Source organism: Primulina eburnea, chromosome 1 (assembly GCF_022965805.1).
Source record: "Primulina eburnea isolate SZY01 chromosome 1, ASM2296580v1, whole genome shotgun sequence".
Taxonomy (NCBI): Eukaryota; Viridiplantae; Streptophyta; class Magnoliopsida; order Lamiales; family Gesneriaceae; genus Primulina; species Primulina eburnea.
The window spans coordinates 18,335,516-18,352,151 of record NC_133101.1 but is presented as its reverse complement, the minus strand read 5'-3'; the positions used below and the strand labels follow the sequence as shown (position 1 = coordinate 18,352,151).

The following is a 16,636-nucleotide window of genomic DNA, read 5'->3' as shown; positions in this document are numbered from 1 at the left end:
TGACAAATTTACCTCTTTTTTTTTAAAATCCAAATTATTTTATAAAATTGTGAATAAATTAAAAAAACCAATATTAAGTACAAATGCATTTTTTTCCTTTCTTAATGCTATAATAAATAACGAAACTTTCATGACAAAATATCCATAATTAAACAAGTTAATAATTTTGGGCATGAAGTTAAAGGGAGAATGCAATTGTGGGGTCCCGGGTCCGATATCTAATACTAATAATTTTAAATGTATCAAACCAAACGATTTAATAAAATACATAATTTGTTGTTCACAAATCCACATAAAACATCGTCAAAATAATTTAAAAGTCTCACATGTTTGAAATATAATTTTCAACATGCCAAAATAAAGTAGTGAACCAAATAAATCCAAACATCATCACATGGCTCCTAAGACCCGAGAATCCCACTCTAACTCGTATCTCCTCGCCTGGAACTGGACTCTGGCATCCCAAGCCTCGCCTCACCTACCGTCAAGCACATGAAAACAAGAGGTAGCCGACATGCCGGTGAGTATAAACCCAGTATGATACAATCAATAACATATGAGAATTTAAAATTTACATATAGTTCATATGAGATTCATAAAGATGCAATATAATGCAATGCATGATCAGAAGCTGTGAGCTATCAATAAATCTCAAGATCAAGTGAATCATCTGGTCATAGGGTACCCAAGGGAATAGAATCACCCAACAACATCCACCGACTCATCCGCTCGAGGTGGATTGCTGTGTTCTACAATCCCAAGACTATGGTGCGCCTATAGAGAGTGTTCAGGCCATAGCAGCGACCTCCGCATACACTATGCCAACTCAACTATAGCCCCATATGTCCAACAAATCAATAAATCAAGGCGACCTCCGCCATATCGAATCTGAATCAAAAAGTGGCTCAATATGCAATGTAATGATGCGAATCAATATCATCACTTCGATATCATAATCAACTCATCTCAATACAACAATCATCATCAAATCACCAATAGTTCATCGAGCCATAGAGTTTTCAATTTAAAATAAAAATGATACTTTTACCTCGTATGTTACCGACCGTAACATACCTTTCAAATATTACCAAAAGAAGATCGAAATGCGTAGGTGAGAAGTCTTGAACCTTTGAATTCTACTATAACTCAAGGACTTTGATCATCTATCAAAATAGAGTAATTTCTGTTCAAAATTCATAATTAGTTCAATACTGCTTCGAATCAAGATCCGTAAATTTCTTAACCTTAATATGCCATAAAAACATTCAATGAATCATTTCATCAAACACATAGCATGCGTGCTAAAGAAATTAGCTCATATACTTTGCCATTGGCTTCAATTCCATTTTATATTCAAACCAACACAACTCCAACATCACCAACAGCTCAAATATCAACACAAATATAAATTCTAAACTTCATCTCATTTCCAAACTTGAATAAAAATATAACATACTTACACCATCTTGAAGATCTTGGAGAGAGGATCACAAATCTAACTTTATTTCATAATTTCCTTGAACAAATCTCCCATAGATTGAAGAATAAATTAGAAGATGAAAGGAAAAATGAAGAACCCTAGTTCTAAACCGATGGAAAGAAATGAGGATGAGAAGAAATGATACAAAAATCATTCCCCAATCTAATATATACCATCCAAACCTCAAAATACGCTTTTTAAAATCGCTGGCCGCCCGGCGGACATCTTTTTCCGCCCGGGCGCGGAACTCTCGGCAAAAACACCCTTTTTCTCGAACAAAGCCCGCCCGGGCGCGCACACTGCGCACATCCACTACAAAGACCGCTTCCGAAACGCCTTTTCCTTTCATAATTTCGAAAAGGGGTAAACTACAAAGTTGTAGCCCTATGTATTTTCTTGAACCTCTCCAAATTTCAGATCATTTGGATATCAAAGTAAAACGTTATGCTCAATCTCCCAACATATGTCATTGTAGGAACGACGATACGCACGACACACTTCGTGCACTTTTGGCTCGTCTTCCCTAATGATTTGAACAAAGCTCAAAACTGGAAAGTTATAGTCTTATGTCTTATCTTTCTAATGGAAATGGCCTCACATCAATTGGATCAATATACAAAACATTATTCTAAAAATTCGAGCATTACAATTCCTCCCCTCTAAAAATAGATTTCGTCCTCGAAATTAATCATCTCTTTCAAGTCTATCATGTCATAATCAATACTGAAAATAAAACCAAGAATAGAAGCATACTTCATTTGAATAACTCTGGATATTTTTGTCTCATTTTATCTTCTAATTCCCAAGTTGCCTCCTCGACACCATGTCTGTTCCACTGTACTTTAATCAACGGTATCAATTTATTTCTGAGTTGCTTATATTTTATGTCTAGAATTTGAATCGGTCTCTCAATGTAGCTCAAAGTCTGATCTAACTCAACCTCGTCGGGTGGAAGTACATGAGAAGGATCTGGATAATATTTCCTAAACACAGACGCATGAAAAACATCATGAACACCTGATAATGCAGGAGGAAGAGCTAATCTATAAGCCAAATCACCAACACGTTCCAAAATTTCATACGGACCTATGAATCTTGGTTATAATTTACCCTTCTTTCCAAATCTAACTGTACCACGGAAAGGACATATTTTCAGAAAAACTTTGTCACCTTTCTCAAAAATCAATGACCGTCTCCTGATGTTCGCATACCTATCCTGCCTATCCTGAGCAGCTCGCATACGACTCTGAATCAATTTTACTTTCTCTGTCATATCTCTTATCATATCAGGTCCTACAATTGGTGCATCAGATAAATCGTCCCAATACAGAGGAGATCTACATTTCCTGCCATATAGTGCTTCAAATGGTGACATTCCAATGCTTACTTGATAACTGTTGTTATAAGAAAACTCGACAAGTTGTAACGAATCCTGCCAACCAATACCAAAATCCATCACTACAGCTCTCAACATATCCTCTAATGTCTGAATAGTACGTTCTGACTGTCCGTCTGTCTGAGGATGATATGCTGTAATCAAATGCAAACGAGTACCAAGAGCCTCTTGTAAACTCTGCAAAAAATGAGAAGAAAATCTGGGATCACGATCTGATACAATGGACTTAGGCACACCATGCAATCTCAAAACTTCTCTGATGTACAATCTGGCCATCTAATCGTGCCTATATGTCATCTGATAAGGAATGAAACAAGAAGACTTGGTTAATCTGTCAAAGATAACCCAAATTGCATCGCAACCCCTCGACGACCTCGGAAATTTCGTGACAAAGTCCATGGTAATATGGTCCCACTTCCATTATGGAACCTTAAGGCTATGCAAAAGACCTCCTGGTCGCTTCTTTTCTGCTTTCACTTGTTGAAAATTCAAACAACGAGATACAAATTCTTCTATGTCAGATTTCATTCTTTTCCACCAAAATTGTTTCTTCAAGTCATTGTACATCTTTTTACTTCCAGGGTGTACACTGAATTTACTGCAATGAGCATCACGCAAAATCTGTATCCTCAACTCTGAAATATTAGGAACTACAATACGATCATTCACAAACAAAATACCCTCATTATTGACCTGAAATTCTGATCTATGTCCTGATATGACGAGTTCAATTGATTTCTGAATTCTTTGATCTAACCTTTGTGCCTCTTTAATTTTTACAAACAACTCGGGCTCTATCTGAATCATAAATACTCTTACAGGTTGAGTATCTACCACAAAATCCAAACCAGAAAGACAACATTCTTCTACTAAATCAGATACACTGCTAGTGATCAAAGACATATTACATACTCTTCTACTCAAAGCATCGGCTGCTGCATTAGACTTACCCGGATAATATTTTATCTCGCAATCATAGTCTTTCAACAAATCTAATCAACGCCTCTGTCTCATGTTCAGCTCCGCTTGTGAAAAGAGGTATTTCAAACTCTTATGATCTGTGAATATCTCAAATTTCTCCCCATACAAGTAGTGACGCCAAATCTTTAGGGCAAAAACCACTGCTGCTAGTTCCAAGTCATGCACTGGGTATCTAGACTCATGTGGCTTCAACTGTCGTGAAGCATAAGCAACCACATGGCCATGCTGCATTAATACACAACCCAATCCTTGATGTGAAGCATCAGTGTGCACTGTAAATCCTCCTGCACCTGATGGGATAGTCAGAACAGGAGCACTAGTCAATATCTTCTTAACTTCAACAAAACTATTCTCACATGCTTGCGACCAAATAAATGGTGCATTCTTTTGTGTCAGATAGGTAATTGGCCTCGCAATTTGTGAGAATCTTTCAATAAATCTGCGATAATATCCTGACAAACCCATAAAACTACGTACCTCAGGAACTGATGTCGGTCTAGACCAATTGATGACTGCCTCAACTTTACTTGGATCAACTGATATACCAGCACTTTAAATAACATGTCCAAGGAAAAACACTCTATCCAACCAAAACTCGCATTTGGATAATTTAGCATACAACTTTTCAGTTCTCAAAATTTGCAAAACAGCTCTCAAGTGTTCGGCATGCTCAGATTCAGATTTTGAATAAATAAGAATATCATCAATGAAGATCACAAAAAATTGATCTATATACCGTTGAAACACACGGTTCATCAAATCCATAAATACCGCAGGTGCATTGGTCAACCCAAAAGGCATAACCAAAAATTCAAAATGCCCATACCTGGTACGAAAAGCAGTCTTAGGCACATCTGTCTCTCTAACTCTTAACTGATGATATCGGATCTTAAATCAATCTTAGAATATACTGAAGAACCCTGCAACTGGTCAAAGAGATCATCAATCCTTGGTAAAGGATACTTATTCTTTACTGTGGCTTTATTCAACTGTCTTTAATCGACACAAAGCCTCATAGACCCATCTTTCTTCTTCACGAATAAAACTGGAGCACCCCAAGGTGAAACACTTGGTCTTATATATCCTTTAGCCAATAGATCCTCAAGTTGTTCCTTTAATTCCTTCAGTTAAGTTGGCGCCATTCTAAAAGGAGCTCTAGAAATAAGCTGTGTACCTGGCATCAACTCAATGTTGAACTCAATCTCTCGGACTGGAGGAAATCCTGGAATCTCATCTGGAAATACATATGAAAATTCACTAACAATTGGAATATCTGCCAATTTAGGTACTGACCTTGAAATATCAATCGCATAAACCAAGAAACATTCGGCTCCTTTATGCAACAAACGAGTCATGGACAAAACAGATATCAAAGAAATCTTAGCTCGAGAACCCTTACCATAGAATATCTAGTGATCTGTCATATCAGATCTAAATTTAACAACCTTCTGAAAACAATCTACAGTATCCTTGTATCTTGTCAACATGTCAATACCAAGTATGCAGTCAAAATCAAACATCTCCAACACAATACAATCAAGCTCAATGACATTATCCTTATAACGAAATTCACAACCACTTATCATTTCAGCTGACCTCATCACTTTGCCCAGTGGGGTAGAAATAGATAATGTAGACAATAATGGCATAGAATTCAACGAATGCAATGTGACAAAGTGCTCAGCTATGAAAGTATGTGATGCACCAGTATCCATCAAAACATAAGCAGGATAACCTGAGAGAAAACAATTACCTGTAATGACATTATCTGGAACATTATGTGCCTCATCCTCAGTAAGTGCAAAAACTCGAGCCTGCTGTCTAGGTGGTTGTCCTACCCTGTGGTTACCACTCTGTTTGTTTTGATCTGACCAATTTGACTGCTGATAGGAATGAACTGTAGGGGTCTGACGGTTCTGGTGAGATGTCTGTCTCGAAGATCCCCCACTCTGAGACATATCACTGCCACGGTTAGGACACATTCGAGTATAGTGTCCCACCTGGTTACACAAATGACAAGTGTTGCGTGTTTTCTTGATTGCTCGCAAGCGCACGACGTCAAGTTATAGTAAAATGTATTTCTAAGTACGAGTGTCGATCCCACGAGGAGTGAATACTAGATTTATATCAATTCTTGTATTAAAAATAGTCTCAACTTTATTTAGAAAATAAAGAAAGGTTTTGTGCATTGTCTAACAACTCAATTGCGATTTCCAAATTAAATTAAAACACCGATTGAGAAAATATACTGAGAGAGAGTATCTAGAGAAATGATTTCACTGAGTATCAACGATAATAATTCTCGGATGCAATTACAATTTCGAATTCCAATTATTTAATGGCCAAGAATACTTAATTGTTTTATTCCTCCTTTCCCAAGTGACGAATAAGTTATACCGATCAAACTTCGACTTTATTATTCCTAATTAAAATCCAAGTTTAATGGGCAGATGCAAACAATGTTCGTACCTAAGCCTCGCTAAAGTTATACGCCTTCCGAACGCTATAAACATTTAACGACGTGTTTCTAATGATCTATAACCCTATTCCCTCTCCCGAGTTGTAGAATTAATCAAATCACACACAATTTATGGCCAATAAATTGCTGTAGAATAAACACGAAGAAACACAAATAAACGAGAAAGAATTCAATCATGTAAACATACCGAATCAAATTATCGTATCCACAAAGCTACGTCATTCTCTAGACTGGAAGATTAGTTCATGACGAAATATAAATAAACACAATGCATGTTTGAAGATTCAGACATTGAATTTACACGAAAAGACAAAAACGAAAGATAAAAGACAAATCCGAAGTGCCGTCTCTGTGTTCAGATCCGTCTTTCTTCGTATCTGCGATCGATCTTCGCGTTTCGGATCTTCGTCTCTTGATTTCTCCAGCTCTCCTAGGTGTTTTCCTCTCAAAAACGGCGATCCCCTAGACTGAACCCTTCTAGTTCTTTTATGTCCGCGACCGGGCCTCAAGTCGAGGCCCATTATTTTTCTTCTCGCCGCCGCTAGCGCCGCGGTGCTGGTTAATTAGCGCCTAGGCGCCCGTCGATTTTTAGGGTTAGTGCCGCGGCGCTTCTCGTCAGCGCCTAGGCGCTTAAGGCACGCATACTCGGGCACTGCGGCGCTTCTTTGGTGGCGCTGCGGCGCTTCTCATACGAATATAATGGCGCTGTGGCGCTAGTTATAGGCGCTGCAGCTCTCTTCTTTTCACCTTTTCTTACTTCAAATCCCTCTATTTAGCTCTAAAGCATCCACTAATTGTTATCCCCTGCACATAACAAAAACAACAAAAACAAAGCATAATTCTATTCGAAAACTAACATAATTCATTTGGTTTCAATATATAAATTAAGTGCAATTCTTGCACTTATCAAACCCCCCAAACTTGAACTTTTGCTAGTCCCGAGCAAAATAAAAGTAAAAGTAAAGGAATGCAGACTCAAACAGGAATTCAAAGCAACGACTAAAGTCATGGTTATGCACAAAGTGAGAATGGCCTTTGATTAAATTATTTTTGTAGGATTCGTAATTACTCGAGAGTCACGTGTGTGTGTGATATGTCAATATTTATCTACCTGATCGAATGCTCAAATCGATTCACAACACCTGGTTGCCTTCAAAACTCAAGAATTCTTCACTCAGCTCAACTTACACTTCATTAAAACACACTTCTACTTGCACATATCACAAAGGACTTTGTAGGTGATTATTTGGTTCAAACGATATTCAATACAAATCTCCCAACGATGAAATCACACAGTGAGATGCTTGCATGCAAATGATTAAAGTTAGTACTCGTTGATAATGTTTTTCAGGGATCCATAGGCTTGACTTGAACAACTTTTCTCCACTAGTATATTGGATAAATGTGACAAGGTTAATAGGTCTTTGAGGCTTGTAACGTTAGGCTACGGCTCTTGGCTTCAATAAAGCTATGAATATCAGAATTTGAGAGAAATAAATGACTTTTCATAACTTTCACTCATTTTAATTCACTTTTTATTCACCATCTCCTTAATGTTTCTCCCCATTCATATCTTTTATCTCCCAAATGTTTTCTTTTTCACCACTTCTGATTCATCATTTTCATCATTTTTCTTCTTCTTTTCTTTCCAACTCCTTTATACACATTTCATTTTTTCATTTTCTTGTCAAGGAGCATTTGAATCATTACAACACCAATGAATTTATTTCTCTCAAAGTCAGGTAGGAAAATAAGTGTATAAGCTTCATGTGGTAGTTGTTGTGGGATATAGAAAAGATACAAGTGGGGGTTAGTTGTGTGTCTTTGACACACACCACTTGATTTTTAGTAGGCTCAACATGGGACACTAGGGATATTTCATGTTCATTAGGTAGGCTCAAAAGCTCAACGGTTCCAAAGATCGCCTAAATCATTCCTATGTCACATATTATCCGTATTTCGCCTCGAAAAGTGTTCAAGCAAGTTCTAAACTCCATCAATCCATTAATCAACTCACACAAACCAATCACATGCAGTTTTCAGTCAAAAAGATATAAGAGATAGGTGTACGAAGAAAAGTCAAGCATCTCATTCTACTCAAGGCTCAATGGGCTAACAATGGATAAAGAGCAAAGAACAAAGGCCCAAAGATATTGAAAAACTGCCTAGATCATTTCTGTGTTTGCAAAAGTGTCATTCAACTTCATGCGAGAATTGCTAAACTCAGAGTTCCATCGTTTAATTAGCATCACAGGCATACAAATTTACTCTAAGCACCGATGATATCAATAACACGACATTGCATAAGAAATATGACTCCCCAGTAATCATGAATACATTTTTCTTTTGAATCACGATTCATCTTCATCATTGGCCTCAGATTAACATCACCATGACTTAACCTAATATTTTTGTTTTGGTTTTATTTTTCATTTCATTTTTTTTTAAACGCTACTGTGCAGGTAATAACTAATCATTAATCATGCAATCCAAAGAAAGACACGAGAGCAAACCAATAAAACAATTAAAGCATCAGAGTAAATGTCAAGTACAACCCCCCAAACTAAAGTACGTGCATTGTCCCCAATGTACAGTAATAACGCAAGAAAAACAGGGAACCACGTACCTCGTACAGCGAGCATCAGGACTCGCTGTCCTCGCCTGACAGCTCAGGCTCCTCCTCATCATCATCATCCTGCCCATACTCATCCTCAATGGGTGTGTGGGAAAAAGCTGGCGGCTGTGGATGTGGCTCATCGTAGGCATCTGTCGTAGGGAATCGCTGTGCAAGGACACGAGTAAAATCATGCATGTAGTCCATGTGCTCGCGTGTCCGCCAATGCTCGCGCTCAATCTATCTCTGCTGACGAGAAATCCGGCACTGTCGCTGCATCATGCGCTCAATAGCACCGAGACGCTGGCTGTTGGTCTGAGTACCGCCGGTCTCCGCCTGACGTGCACGTGAACGAGGCTGCGCACCACTCCCTGACGCCTCTCCCGGCGCATGAACAACCACTTGCCTTCGCCTATCCGTCGGACGGTCTGCGGACAGTGATATATCCCCTTTTGTGTGCAGTAGTGTCTCACTGTCATCCCACGTCACACCCGCTGCATGACAAAGATCTGTGATCATCGAAGAGTGGGGCATGCTGACAGTAGATGTGCCCCTAGCCGCCTGTAGAATGGATGTCAAAATAATGCGGCCCGCGTCTACTGTTCGGTCGGTGAGGATGCAGAATACCAAAGCCGCCTTCTTTTTGGTCACATCTGACACATGCCCAGATGGAATTAACCGTGAGGCCACAAAATGATACCAATTATATGCCTGCCTCTTTAGTGAAGTCGCTGGAAATGTGACCGGGGCTCGTTGATTATTCAGTTTCCAAACGGTGCCCGGCTCACAAAGTGTGTCAATGACGGTCTCGTAAGGGTACAGGTCCCTCATGAACAACGTGAACCCGTCAGTCTCGTAGTCCGGCATGCCATATAGGGAGTTAATAGTCATTCTGTCAAAGGCAACAAGCCGGCCTCGAATCCTTACGTGGTACTCTTCATGCTTTACTTTCAAATTGGCGTAGAATTCCCTCACCAAGGACATCACAGCATCAGCGGGTGGCTTAACAAATTCGCCCCATTCCATTGAGCGAGCATGAGTCAATGTGGTGCATTCGGGGTAGCTCTGCTCCATCCCCCGTTCCCTCTGCATATTCTTTTCTAACAACTTCAAGTAGTTTTCGGCCGCCTTCGCATCCCAAAACCGTCGTCTGTCAAAAGTAGGATTCGACGACTCGCCAACTTCCGCCTCACCCCTTTTGTTCTTCTTTTTCGGAGGCATAACTAAGCTCCAACAACAAAATCCAATAACAATATACCAACCAAAGCAACAATATCCAAATAACAATAACCCAACCAACGCAACGATTCGCCACCCTCACTACCAACACTATCAATCAATCAACAATCCACGAAAATATGCAAACAAATCCCAACAACAGCTTATTGAGACAATTGATCGAACACTTGGCGTATATCAAATAAAGCAACCTATTCCTTCAAATTCTAACAATATCTTGAAAATTTACAACATCAAGAACGCTTACCATGTGCTAGAATACCCAAAGTATGCTTGTAGTTCCTCCGGTTGGTGTCGATGAAGAAATTTTTCTGAAATTTTATTATCCAACATAGGGTATAGAAGTAGCAAATCTAGGTAGATTTGGTTGGAGGATGATATGAGTGGTGTATTGTGGTGTTTAGGAGGGGAGTTTGGGATGGATTCCTGTTGATTGGCGAAATTTCGGTGGTGGAGTTTGGGGAGGGCCGCGGCGCTTCTATTGTGTTAGGGTAGAATGAGATTGCAAAGCCCCCTTTTTTTTTTAATATCACGAACTAGCGTCCCGGCGCTTAACACACGAATACTCTGGTGCCGCGGTGCTGAATTGAAGCGGTTAGGCGCTTGATCCTTTTGTATTTGTTAGCGCTGCGGCGCTAACTTCTTGGTGCTGCGGCGCTTAAGGTACGAATTTCCGGGTGCTGCGGCGCTCCAACTCAGCGCTTAGGCGCTTATTCTTTAAAATTTTTGGATGTGTTGAGCCTCTTTCTGCACACTCCGGTTCACCTAATACCTGCATAATAACTTCAAATATCAATGTCAAAACTTCACACGCCAAAATAACAAAAAGAAATCCTAAAAACAAATGCGAAGAATTAAATAACGGAAACGAAACGGAATGAAACGAAAGTAGGAAACGATACTGGTTGGGTTGCCTCCCAACAAGCGCTTGGTTTAACGTCGTCAGCCCGACTATAACCTGTCTGATCAGATCAACTTGTAACTGTCGATATTCCTTACTTCAGTCCCATAGAAAGGCTTAACCCGCTGTCCATTTACTTTGAAAGTTCGTCCGTCATTGCACTTTAGCTCGACGGCTCCATAGGGAGACACCGTTTCCAAAACAAATGGCCCTGACCATCGCGACTTTAGCTTACCAGGGAACAACTTCAGACGAGAGTTGTACAGCAGTACCTGTTGTCCTGGTTTGAGCTCCCTTCGAACTATGATTTTGTCATGCCACTTCTTAGTCTGTTCTTTATAGATCTGGCATTCTCATAGGCGTCATTTCGGAATTCGTCCATCTCGCTCAATTGCAGTTTTCTAACCGCCAGACGCTTTCAGATCAAAATTCAACTTCTTCACGGTCCAAAATGCCCTATGCTCCAACTCCAATGGTAGGTGGCATGCTTTTCCAAATACTAGCCGATAGGGAGACATCCCAATAGGCGTCTTGAATGCAGTTCTATAAGCCCATAGCGCATCATCCAACTTCATAGCCCAATCTCTCCGGTTTGTGTTGACAGTCTTTTCCAGTATCTGCTTAATTTCCCGGTTGGATACTTCAGCTTGACCATTCGACTGCGGATGATATGCTAGTGCCACCTTGTGCTTCACATTGTATTTGGCCAATAGTGAGTTGAAAATTCTATTGCAAAAATGCGTACCTTCGTCACTTATGATAGCTCTCGGTGTTCCAAACCTGGTGAAGATGTTTTTATGTACGAATTTCGCTACAACATGAGAGTCATTAGTACTGGTGGCGATTGCTTCCACCCATTTCGACACGTAATCAACAGCTAACAAAATGTAAGAATAGCCTGAAGAAAGGGGAAAAGGTCCCATGAAATCTATGCCCCAAACGTCAAAAACTTCCACTTCAAAAACATTTGTCAGTGGTAATTCGTGACGCCTAGAGATGTTTCCTAACCTTTGGCATCTATCACATGATTTCACTAAGGTATAACTATCCTTAAACAAACTAGGCTAGTAAAAACCAGATTGTAATACCTTAGTCGCTGTTCGTGATGCTCCGAAATGTCCACCATATGGTGAAGAATGACATTTCTCCAAAATTTGTTGCGCTTCGATCTCTTCCACGCACCTCCTAATCACTTGGTCAGCACACCTCTTATACACGAACGGGTCGTCCCAATAGAAGAACTTTATATCATGGATGAACTTCTTCTTCTGATGGTAGCTCATATCTGGGGGAAGGGTGCCATATGACCAAAAATTAGCAATATCAGCAAACCAAGGAAGTACAGAGTTTACCTCAAAAAGCTGCTCACCTGGAAATGTCTCTTGAATGGCTCCCTCTTCTTCCTTCTCTTCTAGCTCAAGTCTTGACAAGTGGTCAGCCACTTGATTTTCACATCCCTTCCTATCCTTTACTTCAAAATCAAACTCTTGGAGCAACAAGATCCACCTTATCAAGCGTGGCTTTGCGTACTTCTTGGCAAATAAGTATCGGATAGCTGCATGATCAGTGAAAACGATTACCTTTGTACCTACCAAGTAGGTCTAAACTTGTCAAAGGCGAATACTACTGCAAGCATCTCCTTTTCGGTAGTTGTGTAGTTTTGATGTGCCGCATCCATGGTACAACTTGCATAGTAGATTGATCTAAAGAATTTATCACGTCTCTGGCCCAACACTACACCTACTGCATAATCACTTGCATCGCACATCAGCTCAAAGGGTTGCTCCCAGTCCGGCACTATCATAATTGGTGCAGTCACCAATGCCATTTTTATCTTCTCGAATGCCTGCAAACAATTATCATCAAATATAAAAGTTGACTCCTTTTCAAGTAAATTGCACAGGGGTTTAGTGATCTTAGAAAAATCTTTAATGAATCTACGATAAAACCCCGCGTGTCCTAGGAAGCTCCTTATTCCCTTGATGTTCTTTGGTGGAGGAAGTTTTTCAATGACAACCACCTTGGCTCTGTCCACTTCTAATCCCCGAGATGACACTTTATGTCCAAGGACTATGCCCTCTTGGACCATAAAGTGGCATTTCTCCCAGTTAAGAACTAAGTTCTTTTCTTGGCATCTTTGCAAAACAAGGGATAAATTATGTAAACAATGATCAAATGACGAGCCAAATACCGAGAAGTCGTCCATGAAGACTTCCATTATCTCCTCCACCATGTCTGCAAATATGGCCATCATACACCTCTGAAAAGTGGCAGGTGCATTACATAGCCCAAAGGGCATCCTCTTAAAGGCAAACGTGCCATAGGGGCAAGTGAATGTCGTTTTCTCCTGATCTTCCGGAGCTATAGAAATTTGGTTATAACCTGAATAACCATCTAAGAAACAGTAGTGACAATAACCTGCAAGTCTATCAAGCATCTGATCAATAAAAGGCAATGGAAAATGATCTTTTCGTGTGGCATTGTTCAACTTTCTATAATCAATACATACTCGCCAACCAGTTACACTACGAGTAGATATTAGTTCATCATTTTCATTTTTTACCACTGTCATTCCACCCTTTTTTGGTACTACTTGCACAGGAGATACCCAGCTACTATCAGAAATAGCATAAATTACACCAGCATTTAATAATTTCAGTACCTCATTCTTCACAACCTCTTTATTGCTGAGTTCAACCTTCTCTGGTGATCCACATAAGGAGTATACGACTCCTCCATCAAAATTTTATGCATGCATATAGTGGGGCTAATTCCCCTAATATCAGATATCGACCATCCTAAAGTAGTTTTGTATTTTCTCAGCACTCTCAATAATTTATCTTTTTCATCACAAGAAAGGGAGGAAGAGATAATTACCGGATACGTCGACTTCTCACCTAAAAATGCATAACAAAGGTGGCTTGGCAACTCTTTCAACTTAGGGGAAGGTGGTATTACCTCTAGTTTCTCATTTACATCCAACTCCTCGTGCGGTGTATCTTTTCTCTTTTCTTTTTGTAGTGCTTCAAGAGCCACCAATTGCTCTTTCACTTCCCAATTATCTTCATCAACAGTTCCTGCCGCACCTATCAGACAGCTCTCCAAGGGATCCCTCATTCCTGCACAATCAAGAGACATACATGAGTCTATAACATTAATGCTTTTACAAGTGCTTACCTCATTCGATCCCTTCATGGCGTGATAGATGTTAAAAATAACTTCTTCTCCACCAACTCTCAAGGTGAGTTCACCCTTATGAACATCAATCAATGCACTTCCAGTCGCCAAGAATGGTCTCCCAAAGATCAATGGAGCATCATGATCTTCTTCCATATCTAAAATCACAAAGTCAGCAGGAAAAATAAACTTATCCACTTTTACCAGTACATCCTCGACGATCCCACGCGGATACGTGAGACTTTTGTCTGCAAGCTGTAGGGTGATAGTAGTTGGTTTAACTTCTCCAAGCTCCAATTTCCTGAAAATAGAAAATGACATCAAATTAATACTTGCTCCTAAATCACATAAGGATTTACTACAATGAGAACCACCAATAAAACAAGAAATAGTAAAACTCCCTGGATCTTTCAATTTTTTTGGTAGTTTCTTTTGTAGGATTGCACTGCACTCCTCAGTCAGCTTCACTGTCTCAAACTCTTGCAGCTTCCTCTTTTTAGACATCACATCTTTAATAAACTTTGCATAATTCGGCATTTTCTCCAAAGCATCAGCAAATGGTATGTTGATGTGTATCTTCTTGAAAATCTCTAAGAACTTTGCAAACTGATCATCTAAATTCTTCTTCTTGAATCTCTGTCGGCTTATACACTGGAGGTGGTTCAACTTTGATTTCAGCCGTGGATCCCTCCACTTCACCTTCTTCAACTGTCTTCTCACTGTCCACTCTCTCTTTGGGACTCTGTACCTCTAATTCCTTACCATTCCTCAAAGTGACAGCCTTGCACTGCTCTTTTGGGTTCACCTCTGTGTTACTGGGAAATTGCCCTTTGTTCTGATCTTTTAGAGCGTTGGCCAACTGTCCGATTTGCGTTTCCAAGGATTTCATTGTGGCACCCATGTTTCCCATGTGAGTCTCCATATTGTCAACACGAGATTCAGTTCTCGCCATCCTCTTTCCAGACTCAGCAACGAATGTACCTACCAAATCTTCAAATGAAGGCTTTCCCTCCTCCTTTGATGTATTGAACCCCGGTGGAGGATTCTACACATTTTTATTGTTTGCATAAGAAAAGTTTTCATGATTTCTTAATCCATGATGATAAGTGTTAGGGGGAGGGTTACCTCTATATCCTCCATATCCACCCTGATTTCCGTTGTTGATATACTGTGCTTCTTCAGGGGTAGATAGTTCTTCAGCAACCATCGATGGACCCTCGATTTCAGATGTACTCACTTTGTTCATGGCTGCTATCTGTGTAGTCAATGCTGATACCTGCGCAGTGAGTGACGTGATAGGATCCACAGCATAGACTCCAACTGTCCTCTTGACTCCTGATCTCTCGGATGACCACTGAAAGCTGTTTATAGTCATCTGCTCAAGCAAGTCATACGCTTGCTCAGGAGATTTTACAAAAATAGTGCCACCAGCTGCGGCATCTACAGTTTCTCTAGTTTGCCCAGTCAAACCATTGTAGAATAACTCGATTTGCACCCAGTCTTCAAAGCCATGGTTTAAGCACTTCCTCAATAGCTCCTTGTATCTTTCCCATGCTTCATACAATTGCTCGAATTCAGTCTGCCTAAACGTGCTGATCTCAATCTTGAACTGGGCAGACTTTGCAGGGGAAAAGTATTTCGCTAAAAATTTCGTGGCTAGCTCATGCCATGTCGTGATGCTTCCCAAGGGAAGCAATTGTAGCCATCCTCGTGCTTGATCCCTGAGAGAAAACGGCAACAAACGCAGTCTTATAATATCATCAGAAACATTATTAATCTTTACCGTGTCCGTTATCTCCAAGAAAGTCCTCAAATGAATATGAGGATCAGAAATGGCTTGTTCCATCAAACTGGTTTTCCTGAACCATATTGATTAAAGCAGGCTTCAACTCGAAATTGTTAGCATTGATGGTCCCTCGAGCAATGCCAGAATAGTGGTTAGAGAGCACTGGTCTAAAGTGATCTCTGATGGGTCTAGCCTCTGGCTGGATGTGTTCATTATTCTCCCTGTTATCAGCCATTGCTTTGATCTCTTCCCTCCTTTCTTTTCTTAGTCTCCGTGCAGTTCTTTCGATCTCCGGATAAAAAACAAGCATCTCAGGGCTTTTCGATCTTCGCATACACTGTCAAACAAAGAAAATAAACGAATCAATAACCATAAAATAAAACAAAGAGATCTAAATTAAAATCTAGACTAATTGGTAACAATATTGATATAAATTTAAATTTAGACACTCCCCGACAACGACGCCAAAAACTTGTTGCATGTTTTCTTGATTGCTCGCAAGCGCACGACGTCAAATTATAGTAAAATGTATTTCTAAGTACGAGTGTCGATCCCACGAGGAGTGAATACTAGATTTATATCA

At 40.0% G+C, this 16,636-nt stretch overlaps 1 protein-coding gene and 1 long non-coding RNA gene across 2 annotated transcripts; both read right to left on the bottom strand.

Moving 5' to 3' along the window:
- Positions 1-325: 325 nt before the first annotated feature.
- On the bottom strand, positions 326-1,591 carry LOC140811722 (uncharacterized). Its single transcript, XR_012113511.1, has 3 exons — positions 1,461-1,591; positions 1,075-1,163; positions 326-478 (listed from the first exon to the last, which is right to left on the bottom strand). It is a non-coding gene; the product is annotated as an uncharacterized lncRNA (long non-coding RNA).
- Positions 1,592-14,203: 12,612 nt separating this feature from the next.
- Positions 14,204-14,771, bottom strand: LOC140805300 (uncharacterized). Its single transcript, XM_073161564.1, has 3 exons — positions 14,600-14,771; positions 14,268-14,425; positions 14,204-14,209 (listed from the first exon to the last, which is right to left on the bottom strand). The coding sequence occupies exons 1-3, from the start codon at positions 14,769-14,771 to the stop codon at positions 14,204-14,206; spliced, it is 336 nt and encodes a 111-aa protein (XP_073017665.1).
- Between the last annotated feature and the right edge of the window lie 1,865 nt (positions 14,772-16,636).

Bases quoted from the DNA above. Each gene is read 5' to 3' on its own strand.
- LOC140805300 (XM_073161564.1), bottom strand. From the start codon at position 14,771: ATGTCTAAAAAGAGGAAGCTGCAAGAGTTTGAGACAGTGAAGCTGACT. The intron at 14,426-14,599 runs GTATTAATTTGA...TTGTGATTTTAG, and splicing joins CTTATGTGATTTAGGAGCAA to ATATGGAAGAAGATCATGAT.